Genomic DNA, 27,271 nt, shown 5'->3' with positions numbered 1-27,271 from the left:
TGTACATACTGTGATGCAGAGCAACTCCGCTCCCCACTGTTCAACCCACAACTCCTCTGAATGAATCAGTTCAGTTCATTAACACTGCACACTACAGCGAGGAAAGACAAAAATGTATATAAATTCCCTCTGTGCACTCGCAATATCGGTCATGTTCTTGATGAGAGGCCACACATGGAGCAGCAGCAGCAGCCACTCAGCTGATCCAGCTTAGCTGCTCAGCCATCTCATTACCGCACAGCATCTGCTTAGTGTGGTCAAATGTGTACACACAGTCACACACAGACACAGACACACACATTGAGATCAGGCAAACCCGCCGAGAGATCAGACCTCGAGACAATTGGTTTATCTTCAAAACATTCTGTTTTATTACAGAAAATCATCAGTTTTCGAATATACGAGTTTCAAAGAGGTACATTCAGCTCGGAGGTTTGGAGTGTTGAAGCAGGAGACCCAAAGGGCTGGAGGTGGCAACGTGTCCCTGCTGCATGACACAAAGCTGCTGAAGTGCCTGAAGGTGCCCACCTCCACCCTTCACAGACAGAGACTGCAACCACAGAGCCTCTCGTGCTAGGTTTGGTTTGTTTTTAGTTGTTTTTTATTTATTTTTTTGTGACATTTTAAAATTTTCATTTCTTACAAAAGTGGCTGGAAAAAGGTTGCATTAAAAATACAGTCCATTCTATAATTTATTTTCTTTTAAACTTTAAACAGGCAAAACATTAATTTCAAACATATTCTCGGCTTTGAAAATAGCATTTCTGATGTAAGTTAAAGGTTTCATCTTTGTTAACAAAGCAGGCAGCCCCTCTCGGTGTGTCCTCTTACGGGATTTCTGGCACAGTGCAGTGACACGTCACAGAGTTAAAAACAAACATGCCTCCTCCTTTTTATTCTTTTTTTTACGTGAATGGCCTTGGTAGTAAATGACGCTGGAAGGCATGTAATTTTCTTTTCTTGATGTTAAAAATAGCTCAACTTCTTGAATCTCCATTTGGCATTGTGACATTTGTTATTCAACAGGCGCACTGGAGCAACAATGTCGGGCTACAGTCTGCGGGTTGAACACAAGGCCAGTTCTGGAAGTTCAATGAAGTGGCAGGCTAGAAAGTCATCATACCCAAAGTTTTCATGAACATTTAATGACGCAAGGCATGAACAGACATGGAAAAAGGGAGCGAAACTGGTTCGGAGGCTGATTTTTGGTAAGTGGGGGTGTGTTTGTGTGGGGCTGCCCGTCTCTGTACACATGACAATAGGACAGGATTCACATCAGGGCCGGAGTAAAAGAGGCAAAACAACTGAACACTCTCCACAATAAAAAGAAAAAAAAGAAAAAAAAAGATTTATGTAATAAAAATATAACATTTGTGAGTATACTTAATAAATACACAGAGTAGACAATATATGTGTGAAGAAAGGAAAATCAAAAGCGGTATCAAAAAGTGTGTGAATCATGTAGAAATGGAATGTATGGAGCACAACACGGGAGAAGAGAAATGAAGGGGAAAGAAAAGCCAAAAACTTTCCTCTCAGAGGGAGTGGAGTCGTCTCACAGTGACATTAACTCTCGTGATTCTGCAGACCTGGAGGGAAGTGTCTTCAAATTCCTTACTCACGCTTCACTGACACAAAACTAGATGATGGTTGATGAACATAAATACCTCATTTTAGGCTTCAGTGCATGTGTGCAAACTCATACACTGTGTGTCTATCTGATGTGTGTGTGTGTGTGTGTGCTCAGGCATGTATTTATGTGCCTTAGTGACCATCTATGCGATAAATAAACCAGCTTCTGTAAATAGTGCAGGAATGAACTACATCAACAAAGTTCAAGTAATCCTGGTTTTTCATAACACTCAGGCATTTGTGGCTATTCTCATCCAGTACATTTACACAGACACACACACAGACACACACACTTTCAGGTCACACTCGTGCGGACAGAATCTGATCGTGTTGACGTTTCTCTTTTTGGCTTTGAGCAGATGCTAACATACATCATTCAGCTATATACAATATAGCACATATATTAATTTTCTCATTAATTTTACTTTCATAAATTATCTCTGAGGCTGGAAGTTTTAGGTCATCTCTAATCTATCGCTCAAACACACACAGGCGCACACATGCTTTTTGGATCAAGTGGTAACATAGCCTCTGTTGACTGAGTATTATTAAGAATTCAACAGAGACTACAGATTCATTAACAGAAAATAACAATCATGTAACCATCAATAAACTACAGAACTCTTCTCTGAGCTAGAATAGATAGAACTCTCTTTCAGTAATTTGTCATCACAACGCTGAATATGCAAAATATGCTAAGCATGTAAAAATAATGATTGATATTAAGCTTGAACAAGAATAATTTCTATAAATATAACCGTTGGGAGAATACAGTGACTGGATATCAGTGGAGTGACATGTTTAGGGCCTTCTTTCATGCACATGTACCATTCTTAGGAGAGGACTTTACAACCGCTTGTTGAGATACAGCAGTTTGGATAGAGCTACTGACAAGGCAGCCATGTATGCATTCATTTGTAAGCTAGTATTAAAAAAAAAGTGAAAGGAAGGAAAAACCATGCCTGTTGTCTGAGTAGATCGCTTATAAAACAAGAGCAATTAGAGCAATCAGAGATTTCTGAAGACCGCCAAAATTTGGTGAAAAAATCTCATATCGTTTTGACGTAATCCTTAAAATATACGCCAATGATTTTATTCCGTCCTCGGCGGACGCAATAATGCAGGGCACTGCACTGCAGGCATGCATGGGAAAAGGGCGGGGGGGTGGGGGTGGACGGAGAAGAGCCAGTCAAAAGACCGCTGATCCACTTTAGACCTCTTAAGACACCTGATTGGGATGACAGGCAGCTGCGACTACAGCCGGACCCTGAATGAGGCTCATGGTGCCACAGTTGTTGCGTGTCCTCGCTGCCGTTTCACTCGTGCTCCTTCAGGTGCTTATAGGATAGTGGTGTGACTGTTGCAATCTGGAAAAACCAAGAGAGAGTAAAAAAAAATGACGTCACTCCGTGTTTACATCATAAGCTCGTGCCACCAAGAAGACGAGACACATTGAAATCACCACAAATCATGGCAGAATGAGCAGTGATTGGCCACACACATACACACACACACACACAAAAGATGATTAGACCTTCTCCGCCACCAGAATCAAACCGACATTAATGAAGGAAATTCATTTCATCCAAAGTGACTGATCTGTTGAAGCTCAGCAGAGACATTGAACAAGAAGACAGGATTAACATCTGTCTCCATTTACCTGGATGTTTGCAGGAGGCCACCATCTGACAGCTACAAGGAGAATAAAAATGAATGTTAAAGAGCGAAAGCTGTTGGAGAAATAGGTGGTTGAACTGTTAGGTCAATCAGTGAGGCTGGGAAACAGGAACAGAGACGTGTGATATTTAACCCTATGTGCAGGGGGGGGGGGAAGGACGCAACAACTCCAGACAATGCAAACACACAAGTGTAGCTGAAGAGATGTTGTTAAGTGTCGGAGAAATATAGATTGGTTCTTCAACCATACATTATGAAATGACCAAGTAAATAAATGCTGTCATCTCACATAATACTTTAATAACTGGCTATGACTTTCAACATTAATCATAATCCTTCCAAAAGGAGAATTTAAAAATGATGATTGGAGTCATTATTCTATTGTTTTTAGTACATAATGTCTCATCTTAGTATCTACTTATACATGTTGTTGTGTTGTTGTCCCTCCCCCCCTGCGTATTGCAGCAGCTTTTCAGTTGAGGTTACACCGATGTCACATCATGCACTGAAGAAAAGCACTGCACAAATGCACAAATCCATTATTTGGCGAGCACAAAAGCAGGCAGTGACCACCAACACAAGTTTGTGCGTGCTCACAAGAGACCACGACCTGGACTTAACACCACAGAAAGCACAGGGCTGTCAGAAAGTGGAGAGGTTCCCCCTGTTGTTTCACACACTGTCAGACGAGATGAGACAAACTGACACAGACACCTCACACCCACACACACTCCCAGTCCAAAAATGAGATGTACACATACTAAAAACACTTTCATATTGGGTTTCACGAGCGCATGCAGGTGGTAGTGCAAGCTGGGCATCCAGAGGGAGGCTGAAAGGAGCTTATGTTGATACAAAAACATTTCTGAATTTAGTATATTAGGGCAAAAATCACGTAATCGTGTGACTCTTGGATGTTACAAGATAGCAGCATTTGCTCAGTTAGATAAAAACTGTGTTGACACAAAAATAGGGACATTAATAAGTGCATCTCTTCAGCCAGCCAAAATCAGCTCACACAACATAGATGAACATCCTGGCTCTTGTTCAATGTGGCCTGTATGGCAGCCAGGTCTTAGATTTCCTTGTTAAAACTCAAAAGTTAGAGACACAAACTGCCGGAGAGGTTGGAGGGAGGTCGTGGGAGCGAGTCACTGATTGGCTTAAATGACCTGAAGGTGGACTGGTACCTGTTTACATGACAGTATTGGACTCATCTGAAAAGGTTCTCATGAGCAGGGGCCTGGCTGAAGACCGGGGAGACTGGAGGCCCCCCACGCTCGACTGAACCAGCTTCTTCTAGAAAGGCGAGGCAAAAGAAACCAGTGACGTCACTACGCTGGCAAACCCACACACACTCTGACTCTTTCCATCCTGTCCTCTCTCTCTTAGACACACACACACATCCACACAAATACACAAAGAACAGACATATATAGATATATAAAAACAAAGACTTCAACAGTGGACAGGAGAATGGTGAACATGAACCCAGGTGCCTTTATAGGAATCACTTTCTGTGGTTTGAGGAATTATTCCAGAGCTACTATCCTTGCACTTTTCTCGTTGGAATACATGAAATATGACACTTACAAACACACACTACACAGACAGACAAAATGCCTGCAGGAATTGTGTGAGGATCCAGGATGAGATTGTGGACTTGAGCCTCATGCAGGTAAGTTTGGGTGTTTGGGCGTGCTGCAGTCACCTGACTGAAACATGCAAAGGCAACAGGCATTGGAGCAGCACAGGCAGCTGGGAGGAGACATTGACTTATACGACTGGACACACAGGGAAGAAGGACTGACTGCACGCGCTCAGCAAGGACACCCTGTCCTACTCCACACTGCTGCCAGAGCTGGGCACAAACCATTCCTCCAGGTTTAATAAAAACATTTGAAGAGAAGCACTTGAGACGAGGTTTAAAAGGGGTCCCCTAGTATTCCTGAGGTGGTAAGTCATCTGGATTGTCATGACACTTTGCAACCGATGTGTGAGACAAACAAATCAACAGATCACCAGCCCAAACTACTTCATAGAGTAAGGAAGGAGTCAAACAGTGGGAGAGGAAGGACACAACAAGTGGGGGGGGGGGGGAGGCAAGCAAGTCTGGCAGACACAGAGAATCTGCACAAAGAAACTTCAGTACAAATGCTGACAGAAAGAAAAAGAGACCTCAGTCACTCCATGAGAAGCTGTGAGTGCTAGCGGTCTGTGACAACATGAAGATAGTAGATGTCCCCGAGGAAGGAAGGCGATGTTTCATCTTTGAGGAGCAAAGTCCAGAGAGGAAGAGAGAAAACAAATAGGAGGTTGAAATAGATGAAAAGAATGTGGTAAAGTGCAAACGCAATAGTCCTAGTTTGGAAAAGACAGCAGGAAAAGTGGATAATGGGCAAAAACAAGGTCAAACAATATGCTCATAAACTTAAAAACAAACGAGGCCGCTCGTGAGAACAACCATCATTTAAATCTGTAGATTGCATGACTGGTTGTGCCACTGCTAATTGGCATGAATGTACAGCACATGCATGTACAGCAGTGATTTTGTTTTATTGTACAAATGTGCAAATTGCATGGTTCCCCTCAGAGACGTGCAAACCATTTCCCCCAAATAAAACAAGTCTAGACTCAATAAAGAAAAGTAAATTGGATAATTTCAAAAGCACTTGCACACCACCTCACATTTCCAGCTGCTTGGAAAACACATCAGCTTCACAGGAAGTGAACTGTAAAGCTGTCTGAGTAAGTCCACTGGAAGAAATGTGAGTTTAATCAAATCAACCCACACAAGTTATTTCATATAAAACAACATTGACTGTTAATTCTGCTTCCTTATCACAATAATCTTTTATCTTTTTGTATACTAGTAGCAACAAGCATGTTTATCCCCCTTTTTAGTAAGACAAATATAAAGTTTGACTTAAAGATACTTGAAAAACTCCAAATAAATAAATAAAATACTTTACTATGAGATCTAGTTTCATATTCTCTATTGTTGGTTTTATAATGAATTACAACTGTGTGCATGTTCTCATTCAAAAAACATTTTTTTACTATTCAAAAGTCAGAAAAGTTTGTTTTTTTAAAAAACCCTTGTAGCAGACATCTCAAAATAATTTGCATCAAAATTTATAATGTTCAACTTCATAGCATATCTTTGTCCCATTGAAATCTTTCGGTCTGTTCTAAAATGTGTTCAGAACTGGCTCCAAAAGACATCCTGACCTTTGTGTGTGGGTGGGAAGCAAGGAAGACTCAGGCCTACCTGGCGAGAGTGGGGGCCGCGGGGTTTGCGAAACACCACGAGAAGGATCTCTGGCAGCAGGCTGAGCACGATGAGGAGGATGATGACCAGCCAGGCCGTCACTGAGCTCAGCATGTTGGCAAACACAAAGTACAAACGCTGCTGCTTCAGGAAAGGCCTGCAAGAGAGGAAACGATTCAGTTTATGTGGAAAAATAGAGAAAGGCTAACCACAGTCACTACATAAATCAGTTTGACTCGTGTTCTGACCATATTATTCCTCCCCAGAAGAAACTGAAAAACACATAGAAAGCCAGGGAGCCCCAGATCACGAAGTGGTTGATCCATGTCCAATGCCGTGTGTCCAGAGCCAGCTAGCATTGTGGGGAAGTCAACGAAAGCATATATCAGAAATCCAGCAACACATCCGCTCTAAACTCTTCTGTTTGCTCTAATGAGCCTTCATGATGAAGAATAAATAAGATGAGAGTTTACCTTCAGCGTCACAGTGAAGACAAGGATGGTGAACACAATTGTTCCATATGACCAGTTTCCAAAAACCTAGACGAGACAAAAGAGCATGCTGATGAAACGGCCTGACCATCCAAGACGTATCTCACCAATTTAGAAAATGACTTATATCAAACCTGGCCGTTGTCCTGCAGCGCTGAGTTACTGAACAGAAACCAAACGCCAAAAAAGAAAAGCAAGCCGTGGAAGACTCCCAGTAACGTCCAGTAGAGGAACGGCCTCCAACGTAACATTGCATTCTTGGCAATCTGCCTGAGAAAGAAAGAAAAAAATAACATATGATGATGACCAAAGTCACTGCTTGGTTTCTTTGCACATTATGTTTTTTTTTTTTTTTTTTTTAAAGGGAGATCCTAAAAACATCTGAGAAAAAATTATGAAGTTCACACTCATACACCTGTAATTATGCTTTACGCAAACTTTAAACCGGTCCATTAAGCATATTAAAATCAACAATGATTATCAGTGTATGAGAAAAGATACAGCCAGTCATAAAAATGTAAAATGAATCCTGGGAAATAATGTCACTGGAGTAGTGACCTAAACTTCAAATAGTTCCAAAGTGATGTGTTTAAAAAGTAGAAATATTTCATCTGTTCGTTCATTGAGATTTAAATATGTTGAATGAACTCAAGTCCTCAAAAGAATGCTTTCAATGATAACTGTTTTTCCGAATTGTTCACGGACTTGGATGGAGTTTGGCATTTTTAATTCCACCAATGATCAGCAGATGAGGGGAAAAAAATAAAAAAATAAAAAAATCCTAAATTGTACCTGTAGAGGGTAGCATTGTTCAGGAGAACCTCCATGCAAATGTGCTGCTCCAAAAGGCTGTAAGCCAGGATGGGCATAGAGGTGAAGCAGATGTTGTACATCGTCAGATAGGCTGCATCATACAGGGGCTGGGGAGGAAGGATGGGAGCCGGAGGAAGGTTGAAAGGAGATGGGGTGGTAAAGGGAGGAAGGGGAATGGGAAAACCAGGGATTAATATTGTGGAAAGGACCAAACTCAGACACACCGCCACTTTAACGAGTCATATAAGCAAGCTTATATACCTCTTTCATTTAATTATGAAAGATTCATGTCAGCGGTTATGTGACATGGGGGAGGAATGAAGATTCACCCTGACTTTTCACAAACGGACATAAAAATCGGACTATTTTCCTCATTGTGCTCATAAATTGATGTTTCTGTTATAGTTTCACTTAAACACATTTTTTTATCAAACACACAGGTATTCTGTATGAGTATTCTAAACTGTTTGTATGTTTTGTTGTTGACTTGATATAACCACAGGTCACAATTGATGAAAACAAATAAATAAATGTCTCAAAATATTTTAATATTTTCTAAAATGAGTGGATTTATTGTATATTTGTGTTATTCATTTCTGTGTACAGCACTTTGTGTCTCTGTGATTGTTTTAAGTATTTTATAAATAATGCAATTGGATCAGATATTTCTTTGTTTGGTTGATTAGTATGTAATGACGAAGAAAATATATCACATTTTATTTAGTTTGCTTGTGCAATATCTGTATGTGACTTTTTTTGTGGGTTGCCAATTTTAGGAACTGGGAGGTGTAATTAGATGTGTTGGGCTAAATTTAGCTCATTTATCTTTTTGTTTTTCTTCTGTTACTGATGAGCACCGTTTCTGTTAAATAAAAATAGCAATAATGATCCAGAAATGTCTGTCTGTTTGAGGACACACTGTGGCCTGGAGGGACTAAGCTGGAAGCACAGGTTGGACTGACAGTTGGCAGCTGACATGTATCGTGTGTCTGGTGTCGTGTTCCCTCCCATTTGACAATAACCCGCAGATCAGGTTAGGCCAGTCTACTTCCTTATAGAAATGTTACAATTTAACATTTGATCTGAGAAAAGGACTTTGGACCAGTGAGCAAGGTGAAACATTCACGCCGGACCTGGTTCGGGAGAATTGTGACACTTGTGGTGCTTCATCTAGATGCGTGTGTCTACGTGCGAGTGCTGATTCTTGCTTCAGTCCTCTGCTCACGGAGCCCTCCTCTACAGCTTCTGGAGTTGGCTGTGCTTGACAGTCTTTTAAGGTTGGCGCTCTCCCTGTTGCACCTTTTCTTACCATGAATCATCTATGATGCAGCCCTCTGTAAACAACCGGTTCTCTCACTAATGATCATCTGTGGGTTATTTTCCTTGCGGAGGGCAGCAATGAGTGTGTTCTGGACAAATGTCAGGTCAGCCATCTTTCCCATTAGTGTAGTAAAGTGTAATGAAGCAGACCCCGAGGGTTTACAGCATTCATAATGCATAATTACTGATTTACATATACTTGGATAGACACTTTTTTTTTATATTTATAAGGCTAAAATCATCACAAATTAAATCAGTAGGTGCTCCAACATTTTAGTTTGCACAGATGGAGTTGAAAAAATTTACCATTTATACTTTCTGAACTGATCGGCAAAAAATCATTAAGAATTATTCTAATTATCTCAGATGCAAATGTGTTTTACATATATGCCATCAGATTTTAGTATTACACAGAAATTCTGCAGCATGGTGGCATAAGCTGTATTATTTGAACAATTCTAGGGAGTACAAGTCATCGTATACATCTATCAGAGCTCAAACATCCCAGGGGAGGTGAGGGAGGGCAATCTGATGGAAGGAGTTTGACATTCAGGGGGATGAGCAGGAGTGGATTTAAGGGACTCTGCCTCCTTTGATGTTCAGAACATCTTTGAACCTCAATGGGACTCAGGACACACTCACCTGCTGGGAATAGCCACAGAAGAACTGGTACAAAAACTGTGGTAGGATGAAACAAAGATTCTGCAGGCAAAAACAGACAAGAGAGAGGGATCAGCCTGATGGAGACGGTGATCAAAGAATATCAAATCATTTTATCAATCCCTCTGTGCCTTTCACGCAAGTCCAAAACTGCAATACATTAACCTCAAAAACTTGTTCAAACTAATTCTGTCAAAACTTTACTCCAACACACGTCAACAAATCGCAAACATGTACGACTTTGTTTGACGAACAGTTTTTAGAGAAACCCTGAACAAATACTGAGAAAGAATAACAGTCAGTGAGACAGACACATGTCTAACACCCACCTTATAAAAGAAATACTGCACCAGATGTGCAATGCGGACGTAGTAGAGATGTCCGTGAGCCAGCAACAGTTTCTTAAGGTGCTTGAGTTTGGGGATGGCGTAATCACTGTTCCTCACTGCTTGCCGACCCTCTTTACCCTTAATACCTGAAACATCAAGACCGACAATTACACAGTACAAGCTACACTTAAAGCTGGAGCAATCATTTTGAAACCCTTAGTCAACTTTAGCCTGTCGTCTCTTACCGATACCGACGTGAGCTTCCAAAATCATGCTGACATCGTTGGCTCCATCTCCAATGGAGAGGGTGATCGGGCTGCCTTTAGAGTTCTTCACCATTTTAACGATCTACAATCAGAACAACATACGATTCAACAATTTCAAAGATGTGAAGGGTATCTTTGATAAATTAACAGCTCCCCCAGCTTATTCTGACCTGTGCCTTTTGGAGAGGAGCCATGCGGCAGCACAGTACGGTCGTACAGTTTTGACAAATCTGCAGAAAAAGGTTCTTGTAGCGACTCGAGTTGGACTCCGTCGATGAGTTGAGCACCATCGACAAAGTGGCTCCGTCAATGATAAAACCGTAATCCTGATTGGCCATCGGCCAACTTCTGCAACACACGTGGAGGAGTGTTGAAGTTTACTCATCATGAAGAGTAAAATGAAAACAATCTCAGGGAATCCACTCCGACCGATCTGGCGAACCGACCTGGTGACGCCTGCTTTCACTGGTGGTACATCCTGTACGGCTTTCTTGTGGTACTCCAGCAGCAGCTCATGCAGTCGTTCCTCGCGCCTCCTCCCTCCATCCTCCAGAGTTCGTACTGTTAGCTCCAGCAGCTCGGTGTTCCTCTGGAACAGTCTACAAGCATAACAAGTGGACTTCGCCGTCTCCATCTTGTCACCTGTTAGGACCCACACATTGATGCCGGCCCCTTGCAGGGCTTCCATCGTCTCTGCAGCCTCCTCCTGAAGCCTGTCGCACAACAAATAAATTCATTGGACAAATTATACTTGGTTTACCGCAGTACAGCCCAGTGAAAAATATTAAATATCAAAATATCAATAAATATAATGCCCATGATAAATAGTTTGATAAATGGTTAAAAGTGTATTAAAAGGTGATTAAAATACATATTCTTTGGTTTGTTAAAAATGTATGAAATGTGTAAAAGTTTATTTGAATGTTTAATGTATTTCCTTTAATTTATTTTGTAAAACCAATGTTCTGAGTTATCTGTGTGGAGAGATGTCTGTGAGCCTAAGGTTAGTTGTCTCTTACACTCAAAACTGGAAAAAGACAACAGTGGTTTCACTCAGAGGTGTCTGAAAGATCCGAGTCTAAATGGGGCAAAGATCTTTAACTGCAAAGATATCTACGCTAAATAAAAGTGCCAGGTTTTCAATGCAGTTGAGTTATTTTTACCTTTTCTAGAATTACTAAAACTGCAAAGTGGAAAATAAAAAATGGAGGTGTGGCGCTAAAAATGATTTAACAAAAGCAAACCAAAATCAACATCACATAAAGATGCATGCAGACGGAGTTTAGACTGGCTGACCACTAGATGGCAGTATGAGCTCACAATCAAAAGCTCTAAAATGCAAATGAAATATAAACAGCACCATAATGCAGAATAGTTTCAGAGTTAGCGTCATTTGACAAAGTGGTATTTTCTATACTATACACTCAACACCAGAGGTTTACAAGCAGATCCTTACAATCTGAATTTTATTTTCATTGTAGATTTACAAGTTTTCCGCACGTTGGTACTTCTTTTCATTCATGGATAACAGAGAAATTAACAGTTGCAGCGGCCTTGTGGTTACAGTATGTTTTAAATACACCCACCGGTCTTCCACAGCAGTTGCTCCAATTAGACTCATTCCAGTCTCGACTTGGTTGTAAACAGCCATCAGCTTTTCTTCCCTATCTTGCAGAGCCAGTCTGGCCTCCTTCAGTTCTTGGTCTGCCTGGGCGTATTCCTCCGCGCTGAGATGTTTGTAGGCCACACACAGTGTTCGATAGCCCTCCTAAAGAGTTAAATAGCGGGTAGTGTTATTATCACGAAAAACTCTTAAGAAACCATTGTAGCGGTTTGGGGAAGGAAAGACGTTTTTTGTCACCCACTGTTGCATTACGCTCCACATGCAAGCGTATCCGCTCAACCTCCTCTTGTCTGACACGGGGGAAAATGGAAGAGTCTGCTCCCTTACAGAAAAGCAGTGTATCACCTAGGCGCGCAACGACACACACCATTGTGATCAGTGATGGTTAACAATCAGTCAGTCAGTGCAATAAACCAGACAGTAATGTCAAGCTCACCTGATTTGGTTCTGACTATTACGCTCATTCTCCTTCTCACAGGGTCAAAGTTCAACACATGAAGCAGCTCATACCTTTGGGGAAGAGACAACGGGTATTAAAAGAACATCTGTGGTGCACATGTCGGTATAAAAATTGTGACTAATCTCAAAAGGCTTTGCCTGCATAGCCGCTGACTCACATTTCAACATCGTTGTTCCTGTTACGAATTTTCATCGTTTTACTTTCCAGACCAAGAAATGTGAAGCCGTACCTGCAAATCACCAGAAAATTACCCACTTCTAAATATTTCTGTGTACATTCAATGCTTCATGCAGTGTTATTGGACTTCAATCTAAGTTGTAGCAGCGTCTTACCTCATCGCACCCTTGACCAGCGCAACCTCATCAGGTGAGGAGGCTATAAAGCCCCTTTGCTCCTGCGATAGATGAAGCACATCTCCAACTACCCCTAAGCCATCCACCTGGTTCATTTGTCCATCCGCTTGTCTTTGACCCTGTTCTGTGGACTCCTTCACCTGGACTGTGTGGCACAGACACAGGGCACGCAGAAACAGCTCTTCCTTTTCCTAATAACACAATATTAGCAATGTTTTATCAAATACAAATAAAATACATCAAAAGGTGTTTGAGTGAAATTTATGCAGAAAACGCATCACTTTAAAGATTTTTTTTTAAACCACAATCACACATGCATCCATACATGAAATCATATACAGTAGCTATAGAGTAATGTTGAGATAATGCAATAGATTTATGACTCCTTATTGACATTCTTATCAACTGATAATAATGTGTCGACCTGCAAGTCTGTAAAGTGTTATCAGGTATGAACGTTAAGACCAGGCAGCCACTTTATCCTCCTCCATGCTAGTTGCATATGTTAACATGTCGAGGAGCCTTTGCAGGAGTGACCTACGAAGGGCCTTTCTGGAGCAATGAGCTATATAATGTCCTTATGTTAACGCTCGTGTGATTTTAACAACAGATGGAGGGACACCACCGCACCCACCCTGCCAGCTTTCTGCTGTAGTTTGTTCACAGGTCCATCTGTGACGCAGAATCCGTCCAGCTCGGAGCTTGCGTCCCTGTACTTGTACTGGAAGCCGTCGATGCAGCACTCTATGAACTCCATGTTGTTTTGGGTGAGGGTGCCCGTCTTGTCAGTGAAAACATACTCCACCTACAGGCAAAGTTGTGAGAAAACAAAAACACGTGACGAATTCTCCAAAATCTCCTTTACCATCTGTCCTTGTTATAGTAGCAGGAGATTACACCTATATATATATATATATATATTCCCTTTACGTGTAATATATACACCTAAAAAAATTATTTTTTATCACCTAAAAAAAAAAAACATTTATATATATATATTTTTTTTTAAATAAATAATAAAACAAACAAAAAAATAAATAAATCCGTAAATAGATAAATTAAAAAAATTTTTTAATTTAAAACAATATATATATATTTTTTTTTTATATAAAATATATATATATATTTTTTTTTTTTTTTTATCACGTAAAAAAAAAATAAGCACATATATTTTTTATTTTTTATTTATCTATTTACGTATTTCTTTTTTTTTATAAGTTTGCTGTGATTATACTGTTGAACTAAAGCACTCCTCTGGCAAATTAGGCTTGAGTTATTGATGACAACACTGTTTGAATTAGAGATGTCATAACGAGGAAAGTTCAGAAAAGTGCCAGTAATCTAATAGTTGAGGACCTTTTACTTTAACCAGAGATTACTAACTGAATTGGTCTGAAATCAAGACTCACTTTTTTCAACCTACATCAGGGGGGGAAAAAGTCTGTCACATTTTCACCAATACAATAGACGGAAACTCATACATCAGCACATTTGTGCCATTTTTCCCATGAGCCTGACCTGTCCCAGCTCCTCGTTGAGGTCTGACGTGTTGACCAGCGCCCCCTCCTTAATTTCCGGGTCAAAGAAATCTTTGTCCCACGTGATGAAAAAGGATCCCAGAAACTTTTGCATCTCGACTGTGACATACATGGACACCGGAATGATGAAGTTGAAGAGCACCATGAAGGACAAAAAGTCGGTGAACATCTTAAGATACTGTTGGGAGGGGGGGGGGGGGGGGGGGGGGGACATAACAGAAAAATATTTAGATGAATTTTGCCATAAAATCATGTAGAATGTGTGTTTACAATTACAGAATGTGTTCACAGACAGATCCATGTGCTTAAGTTGGAATCAATAGTCTTAGTTTACACATGCAATAAATCTGAAGCTTTGATGGAGGCCACGGTGTACGCGTCATTGAGGACTGGAGCAAAAGCTTAATAGCTATGAAATAAACCAGTTTTGGTCTGCAGTGGCCATTCTGCGGTTTCACTCGTGCAGAACAAACAGAAACAGAAGGCTTCTGTGTTTGTGTGATCCTACAAATGGAGGTATGCCCTCAAAAAACAAATAAAATCCTATAGTGGCAATAACATAGTGCTCTAGTAGTAGCATAGTAGCACAATAATAAGCATTGATCCCAAACAAACAAGTAAAGAAACTTCCTGTTGTTCATGATTCACGCTTGCATATCAAACGGTAAACGTATCATTCACAATCTCAGCAAGCATAGAGATTTTAATCAGTTTTCAAAATATGTGAACTCACCAGATTGGTGTCTTTTTCTTTCTGTGTTTTCTCGTTGTACCACGGCTCGTCTTGCCCAGGCTTGCTCTGCCACACATACTTAAGTATAGTGCAGACCAGGGCTTTGCTCACCAATATGCAAAGGTAAACCAAAAGGAAGGCATTGATCGACCTGAAAAGACAACAAATTAATTACTGCCGGAGGCTCATCGGGCTGATTTCAACCGTCTTTTACACTTCCTTCTCTAGACCTACTTCTCCACAGCAGAGCGTTTCTGGGATTTGCCTTGGTAGTTAAGAGCCATCTTTGTTTCCATGCCAGTGTAAACCGCAACACCTGGAGAAGAGACAGCATCAGCATTTCAGATAATGAGTTATCTTCAGTCAAATACAGAGCGTCGTTGTAATATAGCCAGTGTCTTTGCCTTACCACAGATCTTCTGGGTGTTCTTCAAAGTTGCCCCCTTCAACAGTAGATTTTCTGGTCCTAACGACCTGTACGGTCACACAGGCAGATCAAACTGTTTAGTCATACAGGTGGCTACACAATCCACACACTCGCATATTCTCTAAATGGAAACCTGGCAGACAAGCTGGCATTCACTCTAAAATACGCAGTGACAGTACACAGTATGGCTGCAGTCTGGGCTCACACCGGTTCCAGTGTTCTTGAGAAGGACACTGGCATTTGTTTATATGGCCATTACAAAGCAGTCAATGATAAATGCCTGTGGGAGTGATTTGGGAAGCAGTGGCTGAAGCCCTGCCAGCCCATTTTAATTTTAATGCTTGTCTGCTATGGAGGATCAATGCAATAATGATTTGTTGGTGATGCAAAAGGAAACAAATGAGTGTTTAAGCAACTGTGTTTTGATTTAGCTCTCACTTAAAGCATGCTGAAACGGTTGTGCACGAGTGCCTCACCTCACTGCGGGCTCCTGATTGGTTTTGTAGATGTGCATACGACCGACATACCTGGAACAGAACAAGATGTACACTCACTACACTGAGTCATTCAGAAAAAAATGACATATATTATCATTCAGTGTGAAGAACAGCAGGCTTGTACCTGACTTCCAAACATATATAAAGTTTCATGACTCCAGAAAACTAAGTCTAAACTCCTGGGAAGACATGGAGGGAAGTCAGGTAGAAGCATCTGGTTGCCAGGCAGAGTGCTGTCATGTTTACTGAATAGTACATCTCAAACAACAATCTGATGTCTCGTTTAGTGAAAACAAAACTATTTGTTAAGCAAAAGGAAATCCAATGGCAGACTACTATTTTAAGAACACATTTTGAAAACAGATTAATTTATTGCTTATATATGAAACTAGTAAATCATGCGAACACTATGGTTTCCTGAAAACATTGTCAAGCTTAATCTCTGTGTTAAAATTGGAGCTTTGTGGGGTATTTGAAGGGGGCCTTGAGGTAATCCACTGTGCAACACGCCACAGGGAACACATGCATCTAGTGTAAATCTGCCGGGGCCACATGATGATTGCCTACTTGTAAAGGTCAGGCTGTGGCTCTTCACACTCAATGGTCGCGTTGAGAGATTCCAGGTCCTTCTCTGTGTCTGGCACTGTGTAGTGGGTCTGGACAAGTGGAACAGGCAGAGAGAGAGAGAGAGAGCGAGAGAGAGAGAGAATGTGAGTGGCCACTGACTGGGTTCAAGTAATTATCTGCGACTCCCCCTACTTTTCACCCAACAACAATAAAGGAAATGTAAGAGAACCAACAGATAAACTAAATTGATACCTTAATTCATTGTGATGCATGAATGTATTAAAAAAAAAAACATGCTTTCCATTTGACAATAGCTTATAAATCCCCAAAACAGTGCATTAATCTTTTTGTCAGATGGATTTATGAGTGTTATCCAATTCAGCTACCTGACGTGCAAACTTTGGAAAGTTTTCTCAGCTTCACTGCCTGTCTTGTTTTAGCGACACCAAACGTTGAATGTTTGTGTACTGTATGTTGGGGCGATCCTGGCGCAGTGGTAGAGTCGGTCGTCCAATAACCACTAGAGTGGTTCAAATCCAACTCTATCAAAGTCATTATCGTTGTGTCGTTGGGCAAGGCACTTTACCCACATTGCCTCGTATGAATGGGAATGAATGGTGCATGAATGTTGGTGGTGGTCGGAGGGGCAGTTGGCGCAAAATGGTAACCACAGCTACGTAGGAAAAATGGAAAATACAACAAAAAAACAAAACAATAATGAGGTGATCATTTTAAATGAAAGGGCGGTGTATTTACTTTGTGATTGGACTCTCCATCCAGACTTGCTGTGGTAACAAAACATGTGCCATCGTCTCGGCTGGACTGCAGCAGTATTAAATCACAGGGAAAGGTCTCATCTTCCTCCACCTCCAGAACATCTCCAACCTGACAAAACAATCACAAACCACTTGTAAAAATGCAGTTTGTATGCACTTCATAGGCATCGTGACACAAGCATCTGGCACACAGAGAAGGTTTAAACAATCACAACTTTGAGCAATTATACCACTCAGGAGCAGGAAGAGTCTAAAATAAACTTCACTGCCAGGTTCCTATCAAGTTGTTTTGGCTAATGCGTAAAGGGCCAAGTCTATGAGCAGTAAAAGGAATCCATCCAAAGGCATGTCTTATTACTGGTCAATAGTCACTTATCTCAGTGCTGTTTGGCCAAAAACGGGCTCTTTCCGCCTTGCTGAGTGTTTACTTAAGCTCCAGGCCACTGAGCACTAGGAGGTGGTTTACAGTTCACTTGTGTGAGCTCCTGTGCTGGAAGCAGCTGTCTGAAGCCTTAAACAAAGCACCACTGTTAAGGTTTTGACAGCTGGATGTAGATTTTCTGTGATGCTAGCAGCACTAGCTTGTTACCATTACTGAAGTAGTGAGTTCAGTTTGAATATCTTTCAGTATTAGAATCAGTCATTAAATTCTTATAGCCAACAATAGCAAATAATTAGTGCATTGAATAACCTGCGAAAAACACTCTGGATAGATAGATAGATAAGTACCATCACACACACTGAACAACTAATCAGCAGAGCAGAGAGAGCATACTCTCCCCTGTGCCGCTAATCCAAAAACAGTCTTATCAAGATTGTAGCAGCTTCTCCAAATAATTATATATTCCAATTGATCCGACTCAGCGGGAGTCTACTAAAATGTACCTTGATCTTCTCACTCTCCTTTCGTATCCTCCGGCCGTCTTCGAGCACCGTCACTGGGTACTTATTCACCTCATTGTCAGCCTTGTGCCGTAGCCAGTCTTCATAGCCCTACAGCAACACATGAAAAAAAGAGATGACTTATTTGCTTAGAGATAATAAAAAAAAATGTCAGGGGTATTAGTAGGCTACAGGAGAGCAGTGGTGGTCATCTGTTTTGGGCCCTTATAAAAAGAACACAAAAGTCTAAGGAGCCATCTTTTTAGCACAGACTAAAAAGTGTGTGCATATGCTTAATGTTTTGAATATGAATGCTTAGAACAGCAGACTGGGATGATGATTGTGTAACTGCAGTGAACATTGAAACACAAAATAGTACTGATGAAATACAAAATAATAGACGTACAAAATACTGTATCAGGTAGAAAATCCTCATAATGTGCAAGACCTGGTACAGAACTCACAATGTATATTAAGGTAGTGATAGCCTCAGTGAAGGGAGAGTCAGAGGGTCCGAGGACCGATGGGGAGACTGTAATGTGGACTATTCAGTTAAAAAGGGAGAAGAATAGAGGAGGCTTTCAGTTGAACTATCTTGTTCAGATCGGCCTGACTAACAGACTCGGGCAGCCTGCCTAGGTGTCCCACTTCAAAGCTCGTCTCAAGGCGGTCCAGCACTATCACAGCTTCCCATATATTTTCAGAAGGAAGTCCACCCACTATTGTGCATTTCAAAGTCCCAGCAGTAGACCAACTAAAAAGCCAATCTTTCAACAATACTTCTGAAGCTGGAACATGGTAGAAAGGGAGTACAAGAGACAGACACTCCCCGTGACAATTTGTATCTCTGTAATAGACACACTCTCTCCATTTACTCACAGTCCCCGAGAGCCCATTTTGTCGTCACCCTTATCAGAATTCACGGGCAGAGCACATTATTACAAAACCCGAGAGACCATTAGTCATGTACTTTATACAAAAATCAGAGAAGGGAGTTATGAAAGCAGGGGGACATTAAATGTTCGATGAAGAGGAAAGAAGGAAAATGCACTGAAAGACAAAGTCAGGCAAATGAGGCCATGGCAATAGAGATTTCAAAAAAATCTTATATCAATGTTTATCTCTTTCATTAGGCACAATCTTACCTGCTTGATAGCAGTTACTGTGATCACAAAAAAAAGGGGTAGGCCACTGGTGACTGGGCTGGTGGGAGTGTCCACTATCACCTGTTGAATGGGGGGAAAACAACATCAGAAACAGGCAACGTCAGAAACAATTTTGTCTATTTTTCTTTGAACAGTGTAAAAACATATCAAGCAGTATTATAGGACTCCATCCAGCCAGTTTGCTTTCTGCTTGCATCCAATGAAGTCTTATCAGGGAATAGTCTTTTAAGGTACAACAGAAATTTCAAATCATTCCATCTTAATGAAACAAACTATAGGACACTTGTCGCCAAATGAAATGTTGAATAGAGTGAAATGAAAGGAACGCATATACCATTTTAAGATTAAAATAGTATCAGGAGGATGAGCTATTTGAGAAAAGGTGTTTTGAATGAGAGAACTAGACATGTGAGCATATTTCTTTCTCAATTTGTTCAAATGAAAAGAGGCAGGCACATTTGGTGATTTCAAAAAGTTTCAAAACAAAAATCCAAAGAAAAACAGAAGTTATAGAAAACAACTTGTTGAAAAAAAAAAGTCTAACCTATCAAAGAAATGCTTTTCTAAGGAGTAAAATGCATTTAATCAATTCCCAAGGGGAAAAAAACAAAACTATGGCATTAATCATGTTAGTGCTTAACAATGAAAACAAAAAACTTAAAAAACAAAAACTATAGATTCAAACTGGAGACTCTTGGTGATGTGGTTGCAGGGGGACCGTTGCATAGTTGTGGTTTGAAAGATGGGACGAGCCCTCTAAATGCAGGGTGTAGTCCTTTTTTTGAGAGCGATTCCAACTTATTTTCATACTTTTTAATCAGTAGGAAACACAAGGGGGAATTTACATTTTGGAAGGAAGTGTGAGGGGTTCTGGACCACAGAACTTTTAATCAAGTAAACCAGGGACAGAGTGCTTAATCTGCAAGCATGCCAACAGTTCTGCATCTGTGCCAAGGCAGGGGAGAGGAGAGGACCAAAAGAAAGCTTTGTCACACTCACCTTAACTGCCTGAGCTACTCGTGAGGGACTTTGGGGGCATGGTTTGTCTACAAGTGTTTAGTAAAAATATGGAATTAGTTAACAGGTAAATCCCCAACAACCACTTCAAGAGCATCACCTCACAAAGGCTCTGGGGTAAATCCGTAGCAAACAAATAGTGCTCGTGTTTGTGTGTCCTCTAAAACCATCTGATGGATTTACTCTGGAATGTCTGATCCTGCAAAGTGCAGTTTTGAAATATTACAGCGTGCATATCCACACCACATTCAGCTCATTGATATTCTGAACAGGAGCATTACAAAGTGCCAGATAGAGATCAGCTATACTAAGAGTCAGAGATGCGTTTTGATGCAGTCTCCAGTGTTTTCCTCACCTGTGCTTGAACTTAAAATGAAACAAACCGGCTGTTCACTTAGTAATAGTGCCCAGATATGAACACAAACGAATTCTCCGACTAATGAAACGCACACTAAGGCACAAACTACAACGGTAGTGAGCTAGCAGTCCTAACAAGCTTTGCTGTGATTACAGTTAACTGTAGGAACAAATCAATTACAACACTGAGATGGACTAGTGTACATCGACCATTCGAAAAAGTGCAGATACAGAGGAGAGTCTGCATTATATTTGCAAGAGCTGGCGATTGCAGCGAGACAGAGGCGAAAGTAATAATCCTGCCGCAGTAGCCTCAGGTGTTGTGAGCCAAAGATGAGAGCACTCAATGCTTCAAAAGAGCAGTGAGCGTACATAAGAGTGTTATGTAGAGCTGTGTATTAAAAACCCTTTAGACCCAGCACATTGCTCTGGGCTGTGTTGCTTGTGGATTAGTAAATGTCTAATGGGAGAATCTTGGTCACTGTTTGGCATGTTCATATTCTCCAATGACAACATGTCAACACATCCCTCCATCCACCCATCCATCACGGGGTAAACACACAGAGACAAACAACCACACAAACCACCATTCACATATAGGGGCAGTTTAGGGTCACCAATTAACTTCACATGCATAAACTTCACTTGTTCTCCCATGGACAGTGGGAGGAAACCCATGCACACTTCTCACATTATTGTGGAAAAACCCTGAGATGGCATCTACAGGAGGGATTGAAGCGTGCACATGGCTGACAACAGGCTGACCACAGCATACATAATATGCCCAACAAGGAAAACTTTCAGCCTAAATGTGCTTTGTTCTTGATTTATTCTTGGCAACTCTTCATAGGTCTAAAAAGGAGACTGCTGGTTATGTCTTTCATAATATCCTTTCATCAACAGTGATTCTGAAGACCCACAAAGACAGAACAGCTTTTATCTTGCACTACAATAGTGTTTGAAATCAGACTTAACAAGGCTGTACAGACTGACAGTATCAAAGACCGCTCATTTTTCAATGAGCATGGATGAGGGCTGTTAGTTTCCAATCAGTGCATGCACTCTATTATTACAATAGAAAAGGATTGGTTTGATTCAATAGATTCGAGTATTTTTAACACCAAGTGGTGTTTAACTTCATAAAGTTCCTATTTAATGTGTTCAGGTTGATCAGCTGGTCTGGTCAGTCTTTTGATCGTGATACAGTAAAGGTTTACCTCGTTTTAATATCAGTGAGTGATGCTGGGCACATTTGAAATCATTGGTCACTACAATTCTGGCTTAAAAAAAAAGTGTTTTTGAGAGCAACAAATAAAGTTTCAATATATTGCAACAACAAACATCTTTGTAAACTTAAACCCAAAACAACACCTTTAGCCGTTGTGATTTTGCCAATCAACACAATTCTCTCCAAGCTTGTGTTTTACAGTTTAGCTGTGCTGATTCCCAACAATGCCAACCAAAATCCCAGATGGACAAACACCTCTCCTCTACTGCACCAAAGGCAAAGCCAAGAAATCTCGGCAACAGAGGTGAACTGACTTGCTGATGTGCTTGTGTGCTATCAGAGCAGCAGAGCAGAGCAGCACAGAGCCCTTCATTTGAGCCGAGAAGTGTGTCAGAGTGAGCGACAGACAGCAGGTCCCCGAGGTCCCCGGGCAGCATCGTGGGTCTCCGTGTCCTCCTACTCCTTTGCCCTGTCCCTATTCTCTCTTTCACCCTCCTCTCCTTTTGTCTCTTGCCGTCTCATCACCATTTCACTCACTCTCTCACAGGGCTTTATTCCCATTCAATCAAATTCAAGCAAAGACATGCAGGGCTATTTATAGGAGAGTGGTGCTTTTTTATCAGCCTGTGTCTATTTGTGGCACTGAGAAGTACAGAGGGCTTCCTGGCTGCTGACGTCAGCAGTGCAGCGCTGCAGAGAGATGGGGGTTATGCTAGACAGTAGGAGAGGAAGAGCGAGGGAAAGACTGAATGAGGGAGAAAGTGAGCAGATGACACCGTGAGACAAAAAGGGAACAGAATAGAGTCAGAGAAAGCATGACATTTGGTTGTTGGTAGAGCATTTGCATGAAGCCTCTCAGGGGAAAAGGGGAGGTTTATATCGGTCTGTGAGATGCAAGTGTAAAATGAGTGCACAATCTGTGTACCTGTTTCCTGCTCTGTGATATAATAGCGGGCTGCACGGGGAAAACTGAGCGGTTAGGATAAGGAGCCCCTCAAGAGAGACTGGATTAGTGGAGAAATGCCAACCACGCTGCAGCTTGGGTAAACACCATCAGCAAACCCAGGACACCCACTGACTCAGGCATCACGTGTACAAGCACGCACACATACATGTATTCACATACAAATAGACAGTCTGAACTGCACGCGCAACACATGGAAAACCCTTGTGCTTCACATTCAGCAATAGGCAATTTGGTGGTCTTCTCCCACACGAGTGCACTACATCAGATCACAATGATTTCACACATTAGCTCTCAAAGAAAATCCAGCCATTTATTTACACAAGCTGTAGGTACTACAGGAGTAAACCACATAAACCCTTATATCAAGATAAATGTTGTAACTAAACTGCTTCAGCCTGAATTTGTGATAATGGACAACAGATATTTCCAATGTTTAGTAAAATGCTTGTGGGGCTTCTGGGAGCAGTCACTTTGTGAGCTCATTTAGTCAGTATGAAATGAAAGAAAGTGCATTTTTTTCTGTGCAGACTCAACACCTGTTTACACTGGAGGGTTGTTTGCTTCGTTAGTTTAGGTTCCAGCTAAAAGGAGGGGTGAGTTTCCATTACAGTGGTTCAGAAACAAGGACAGAGAGGAAGCGATGATGAAAGCGCAGGAGTAGATGTAAACAGCATATCTTTTTGTTTTTGTTTTTCTATTGCAATTATCAACTGTCAGATCCCAGGAGGGAACCGGTGAAGGATGATTTAAGAGAACAGAATTAAGGATGTCAGTCAGTGGATGGTAGTCAGCATTCTAGGCCAGCTCACAGTTTCCACTTTTAGTATAGGCATTGAGCCACATCTCAATTCTTTATGATGAAATGAGTTGACAGGGTAGCAGACACAACACAAACCAACAGAAAAAACAAACAAACATGTGTTGTTGGAATAGCGGAGTTGCATCATTGATAGAACAAAATGTATGCAACACACAACAGTCTTCCCACATCTGGGTGCAGCTCACATTCAATACAACAGATAAACATGTAATATTCAGACCGTAAACTGCAAAGGAACATGTGAGTGTCGTGGATGAGAAGAACACCGGACGGCTGTGGCTCAGTGGGCAGCTGTGGCTGAGTTGGTAACATGAGGACAGTGTATTGACAATCTGTATGGTAGCTGTTCTCTTGCTAAGGGTTTTCAAATGATCAACAAGCACGAGATTTTAGTAACACTGGTCTTAATTTGCAAACAGCAAAGAGAGTACAGCAACAGCACATGTTTAAATTTTTTCAGTAAGCCAGGGTTAAAGCGACTGCAAGGTTTCTCCACAAAAGTGAAAATAAAAGTGCTAATCAACAAAAGCCAGACTTGACATAGCACCATGTTCCAAACCAGTCTGTGAAGTTTCACAAATGTCAAGCCTGTCTGAGAAGGAGGTACTTAATCATGCCAGATGTAACTATTGAGATAATAGCACATTCACAGTTGTTTTCTCTCCATATGACCTGTGAGGAAGTTCCCAGATTTAAGCACTTAAATGTGTTTTCTGCTTAAATATGCAGGCAGGCAAGACACAATTTACTAAAAGTGTTATTTTATGCATCTTGATTTGAGACATCATTAAACAAACTGCTCGGATGATGCAAACAGCTGATTTGCTCAGATTTCTTTTCCTTTGCACACTGCATACTAGAACATTGTCACTTGCAGAAATCGAAAGACACACACCCACAGTCCCAACAAAATGCATATGAGGGTCAATTATTTTATCCAACTGAGTGTATATGTGAATGTGACTTTGTTTCTGTTTCCTGTGATAGACTGGTAACATTGTCCAGGGTGTAACCTTCCATAATGAACTGACCTCATCACCAGACAAACTGTCCCATTCCTGCAGGAAAACATGTCCCCCAGCGCTGTGTGCCACAACAATAAAAACGTCTTCTGAGAATGACAACTAGTATTACACTGGACTAACTAGATAAACAAATCAAAACTAAGGTCGTTAAATATGTATAAAAGCTGCAAGCAAAATACACAAGGCGGCGAAATGACATGGAAATTAGCTGGAAATGTTTACTTGGGCCATTTGTGTTTGCATTTGGTTTTAATCTTCATTGTGATGAGTATTGTTTTTTAAGCCTGCCTTTTTAGCCTGGTCAATAGCACAAAATCCAGTTATATAGAAATACATTGATGAAATTATCCAGGGTAACGAGGAACAATCTGAATTAATATCTTGTTCTGTGTTTGTGAAAGAGCTCTGGAATATTCAAACAATATCGTGCTATTCTGGCACTGTTCTCTAATTTCATTTTTAAATATGAAAATGTGGTCAATCAATCAATTAATCAATCGGTCAATCAAATCAAATCAAGTCAAATATCTGAAAATGAATCTTTAGTTGTCGTCCAAATTTCCCGTTAATTGGTATTCACATATCCAGGACGCCAGTCAGTCTGTGACATCTGGATAGAAGATGGATAGATGGATGGATGGATATCCCACAAAATCAAGGTTCAATTTAAAACAGCTGGGTTGAAATGTAAAATACAGACTTATTTACCATAAACAAGGTAGGATTATCATGTTTTCATTTCTAATACTGGACTAAAAGTAAACTACTTTTATACAATTTGTAATGGCTTGTTTCATTAACCTTCTTTAAGAAGGTTGTATATTTCATTAACCCAGTTTTAAAACACTGACAAGTCAGATAGCGCAACAGCAATTAGTGTACTTTTTTTTTTTTTAACGGCTTTTTTTCCCTCACAAACCACTTTCCAATACAATCACGTTTCTCAGACCTGAGGAAATTGAGGCAATTTCACACAGAAACATTAGAAAAATGCACCATTCACACATCGTGTCACTCTTACACCTGCCACGGCCACATGTAAATGGGAACACTTTCTCAAGCCTATTTTCAGGGAAGCGTGGGCAGGGAACATTACAGAGATTATAAAGCTGGCGCACACACACCAGTTCAGACCAATCTACAAAAACATGACATTTTCCTGACAGAGAACATTCGCAAACACAAGAGCTGACGCAACGTTAACATGTTTGGAAACACAATAAAGGACTGGTAACATAAGGGTTGTTCTTACCTGCACCAGGAAGATGATAAGGAAGTAAAAATTGGCAATTCTTCTAAATTGTTCAAACAGGTTCTTTGGTAGAAAGTTCCAAACTGTATACTGCGGAGAGGGAAAGAGAAAAACAGGCATTTCACTTACAAAGAGATAAAACGGGTATTGTGATGTGTTGAATCCTTTATGATGGTCTTTGAGCCTCCCACTCTGGGATCATGTTTTCCGACACATTTAGAGAGGTTATGAAAAGGCTTGGCAAAGGGGAAAGGGGGGGGGGGGGGGGGGATTAGAGACTGTCAATATTCACAGTCCTTGTGTATTATTTCTGAGCTCGAAAAAGAAAATAGGAGGCAACTTCAATAGCTCACAGTCTCTTATTTGTATTGACTAGAAAAGAGGGCTCTTGGGGGACCAGAGGTATTCCAATGCTTTGGATTACCGATTTATCTGCTTAATTTCCCTTTTCTTGAATGCAGAGCCAATGAACTTCTCAGGTTGGTAACTGTTGGTGTGTTTTGTTCTTTAAGTGGCTGCTGCTGCTGATACCGTTGGGGCAAAAGAGGTACTTTTATCTCCTCATATCCCAGAGAGATGGGTCAACAATGCCCTGCTGTTAACTTTGTGCTGCACAATAATGTGCAGGCATGAAAAAATACAGATCCAAACATGTGCCTGCACAGAAACAGCAATGGGGCGCTATTTATGAAGGGGAATGTCTGCATGGGGAGCGCTCAAATGCAATGGCAGCAGAATGGCCCATCTCATTTTGCTGGAGAGAAAAGAGAGTGAACGTAATGAGAAAAGGGGGGTGGCAGCAGCGAGGGTGGCTGAGTATGGTGCTGCAGTGGCAACGGGAGCATGAGGGGAGAGACGGAGATTGGTCATTCCAGAGTGCAAAAGCAACAGGATGATGGAGAGCGGAGGCATGGAGGAGCATAAACACTGCAGCTGGTGTAATTAAAGACTGTTTACCCTGACATACTGGCAGGATGCAATTGATCGGCCCTTCCTCACTGGGACCCTCTGCACCACTATAAATCCCACGGCCATCTTACTTTCACTCCGCTTCCTTCTCCTCATCACTTGTACCGTTCATATCCAGAAGCAAGCCAGCAGCTGTCTGAGCTTGCTGTTGACA

General features: G+C 41.1%; 1 protein-coding gene across 5 annotated transcripts in view; it reads right to left on the bottom strand.

The window, feature by feature from the left end:
* Nucleotides 1-356: 356 nt before the first annotated feature.
* The window catches only part of atp11c (ATPase phospholipid transporting 11C (ATP11C blood group)), a 46,420-nt gene continuing 19,505 nt past the window's right edge, over nt 357-27,271 (bottom strand). Inside the window, exons 3-31 of one of the 5 annotated variants that reach the window (XM_080465722.1) lie at nt 26,149-26,238; nt 19,462-19,542; nt 18,320-18,427; nt 17,415-17,543; nt 16,659-16,747; nt 16,071-16,121; nt 15,577-15,641; nt 15,402-15,483; nt 15,168-15,318; nt 14,415-14,612; nt 13,531-13,701; nt 12,876-13,087; nt 12,701-12,772; nt 12,520-12,593; nt 12,325-12,428; nt 12,046-12,227; nt 10,906-11,172; nt 10,630-10,807; nt 10,439-10,541; nt 10,194-10,339; nt 9,847-9,906; nt 7,864-7,991; nt 7,206-7,341; nt 7,054-7,119; nt 6,829-6,932; nt 6,581-6,737; nt 4,500-4,608; nt 3,293-3,324; nt 357-2,999 (exon numbers count right to left, since the gene is read on the bottom strand). In XM_080465722.1, coding sequence (XP_080321848.1) covers nt 4,504-4,608; nt 6,581-6,737; nt 6,829-6,932; nt 7,054-7,119; nt 7,206-7,341; nt 7,864-7,991; nt 9,847-9,906; nt 10,194-10,339; nt 10,439-10,541; nt 10,630-10,807; nt 10,906-11,172; nt 12,046-12,227; nt 12,325-12,428; nt 12,520-12,593; nt 12,701-12,772; nt 12,876-13,087; nt 13,531-13,701; nt 14,415-14,612; nt 15,168-15,318; nt 15,402-15,483; nt 15,577-15,641; nt 16,071-16,121; nt 16,659-16,747; nt 17,415-17,543; nt 18,320-18,427; nt 19,462-19,542; nt 26,149-26,238 — 3,309 coding nt within the window. In that variant the 3' untranslated portion in view covers nt 357-2,999; nt 3,293-3,324; nt 4,500-4,503. The remainder of the gene's footprint in view (nt 3,000-3,292; nt 3,325-4,499; nt 4,609-6,580; nt 6,738-6,828; nt 6,933-7,053; nt 7,120-7,205; nt 7,342-7,863; nt 7,992-9,846; nt 9,907-10,193; nt 10,340-10,438; nt 10,542-10,629; nt 10,808-10,905; nt 11,173-12,045; nt 12,228-12,324; nt 12,429-12,519; nt 12,594-12,700; nt 12,773-12,875; nt 13,088-13,530; nt 13,702-14,414; nt 14,613-15,167; nt 15,319-15,401; nt 15,484-15,576; nt 15,642-16,070; nt 16,122-16,658; nt 16,748-17,414; nt 17,544-18,319; nt 18,428-19,461; nt 19,543-26,148; nt 26,239-27,271) is intronic. The other 4 variants (XM_080465723.1, XM_080465724.1, XM_080465725.1 and 1 more) reach the window with 4 other exon arrangements.

Source organism: Lipophrys pholis (genome assembly GCF_963383615.2).
Source record: "Lipophrys pholis genome assembly, chromosome: 6".
In the NCBI taxonomy this organism is placed as follows: Eukaryota; Metazoa; Chordata; class Actinopteri; order Blenniiformes; family Blenniidae; genus Lipophrys; species Lipophrys pholis.
Note: the sequence above shows the minus strand (reverse complement) of the source record. Positions and strands in the feature narration are given on the sequence as shown.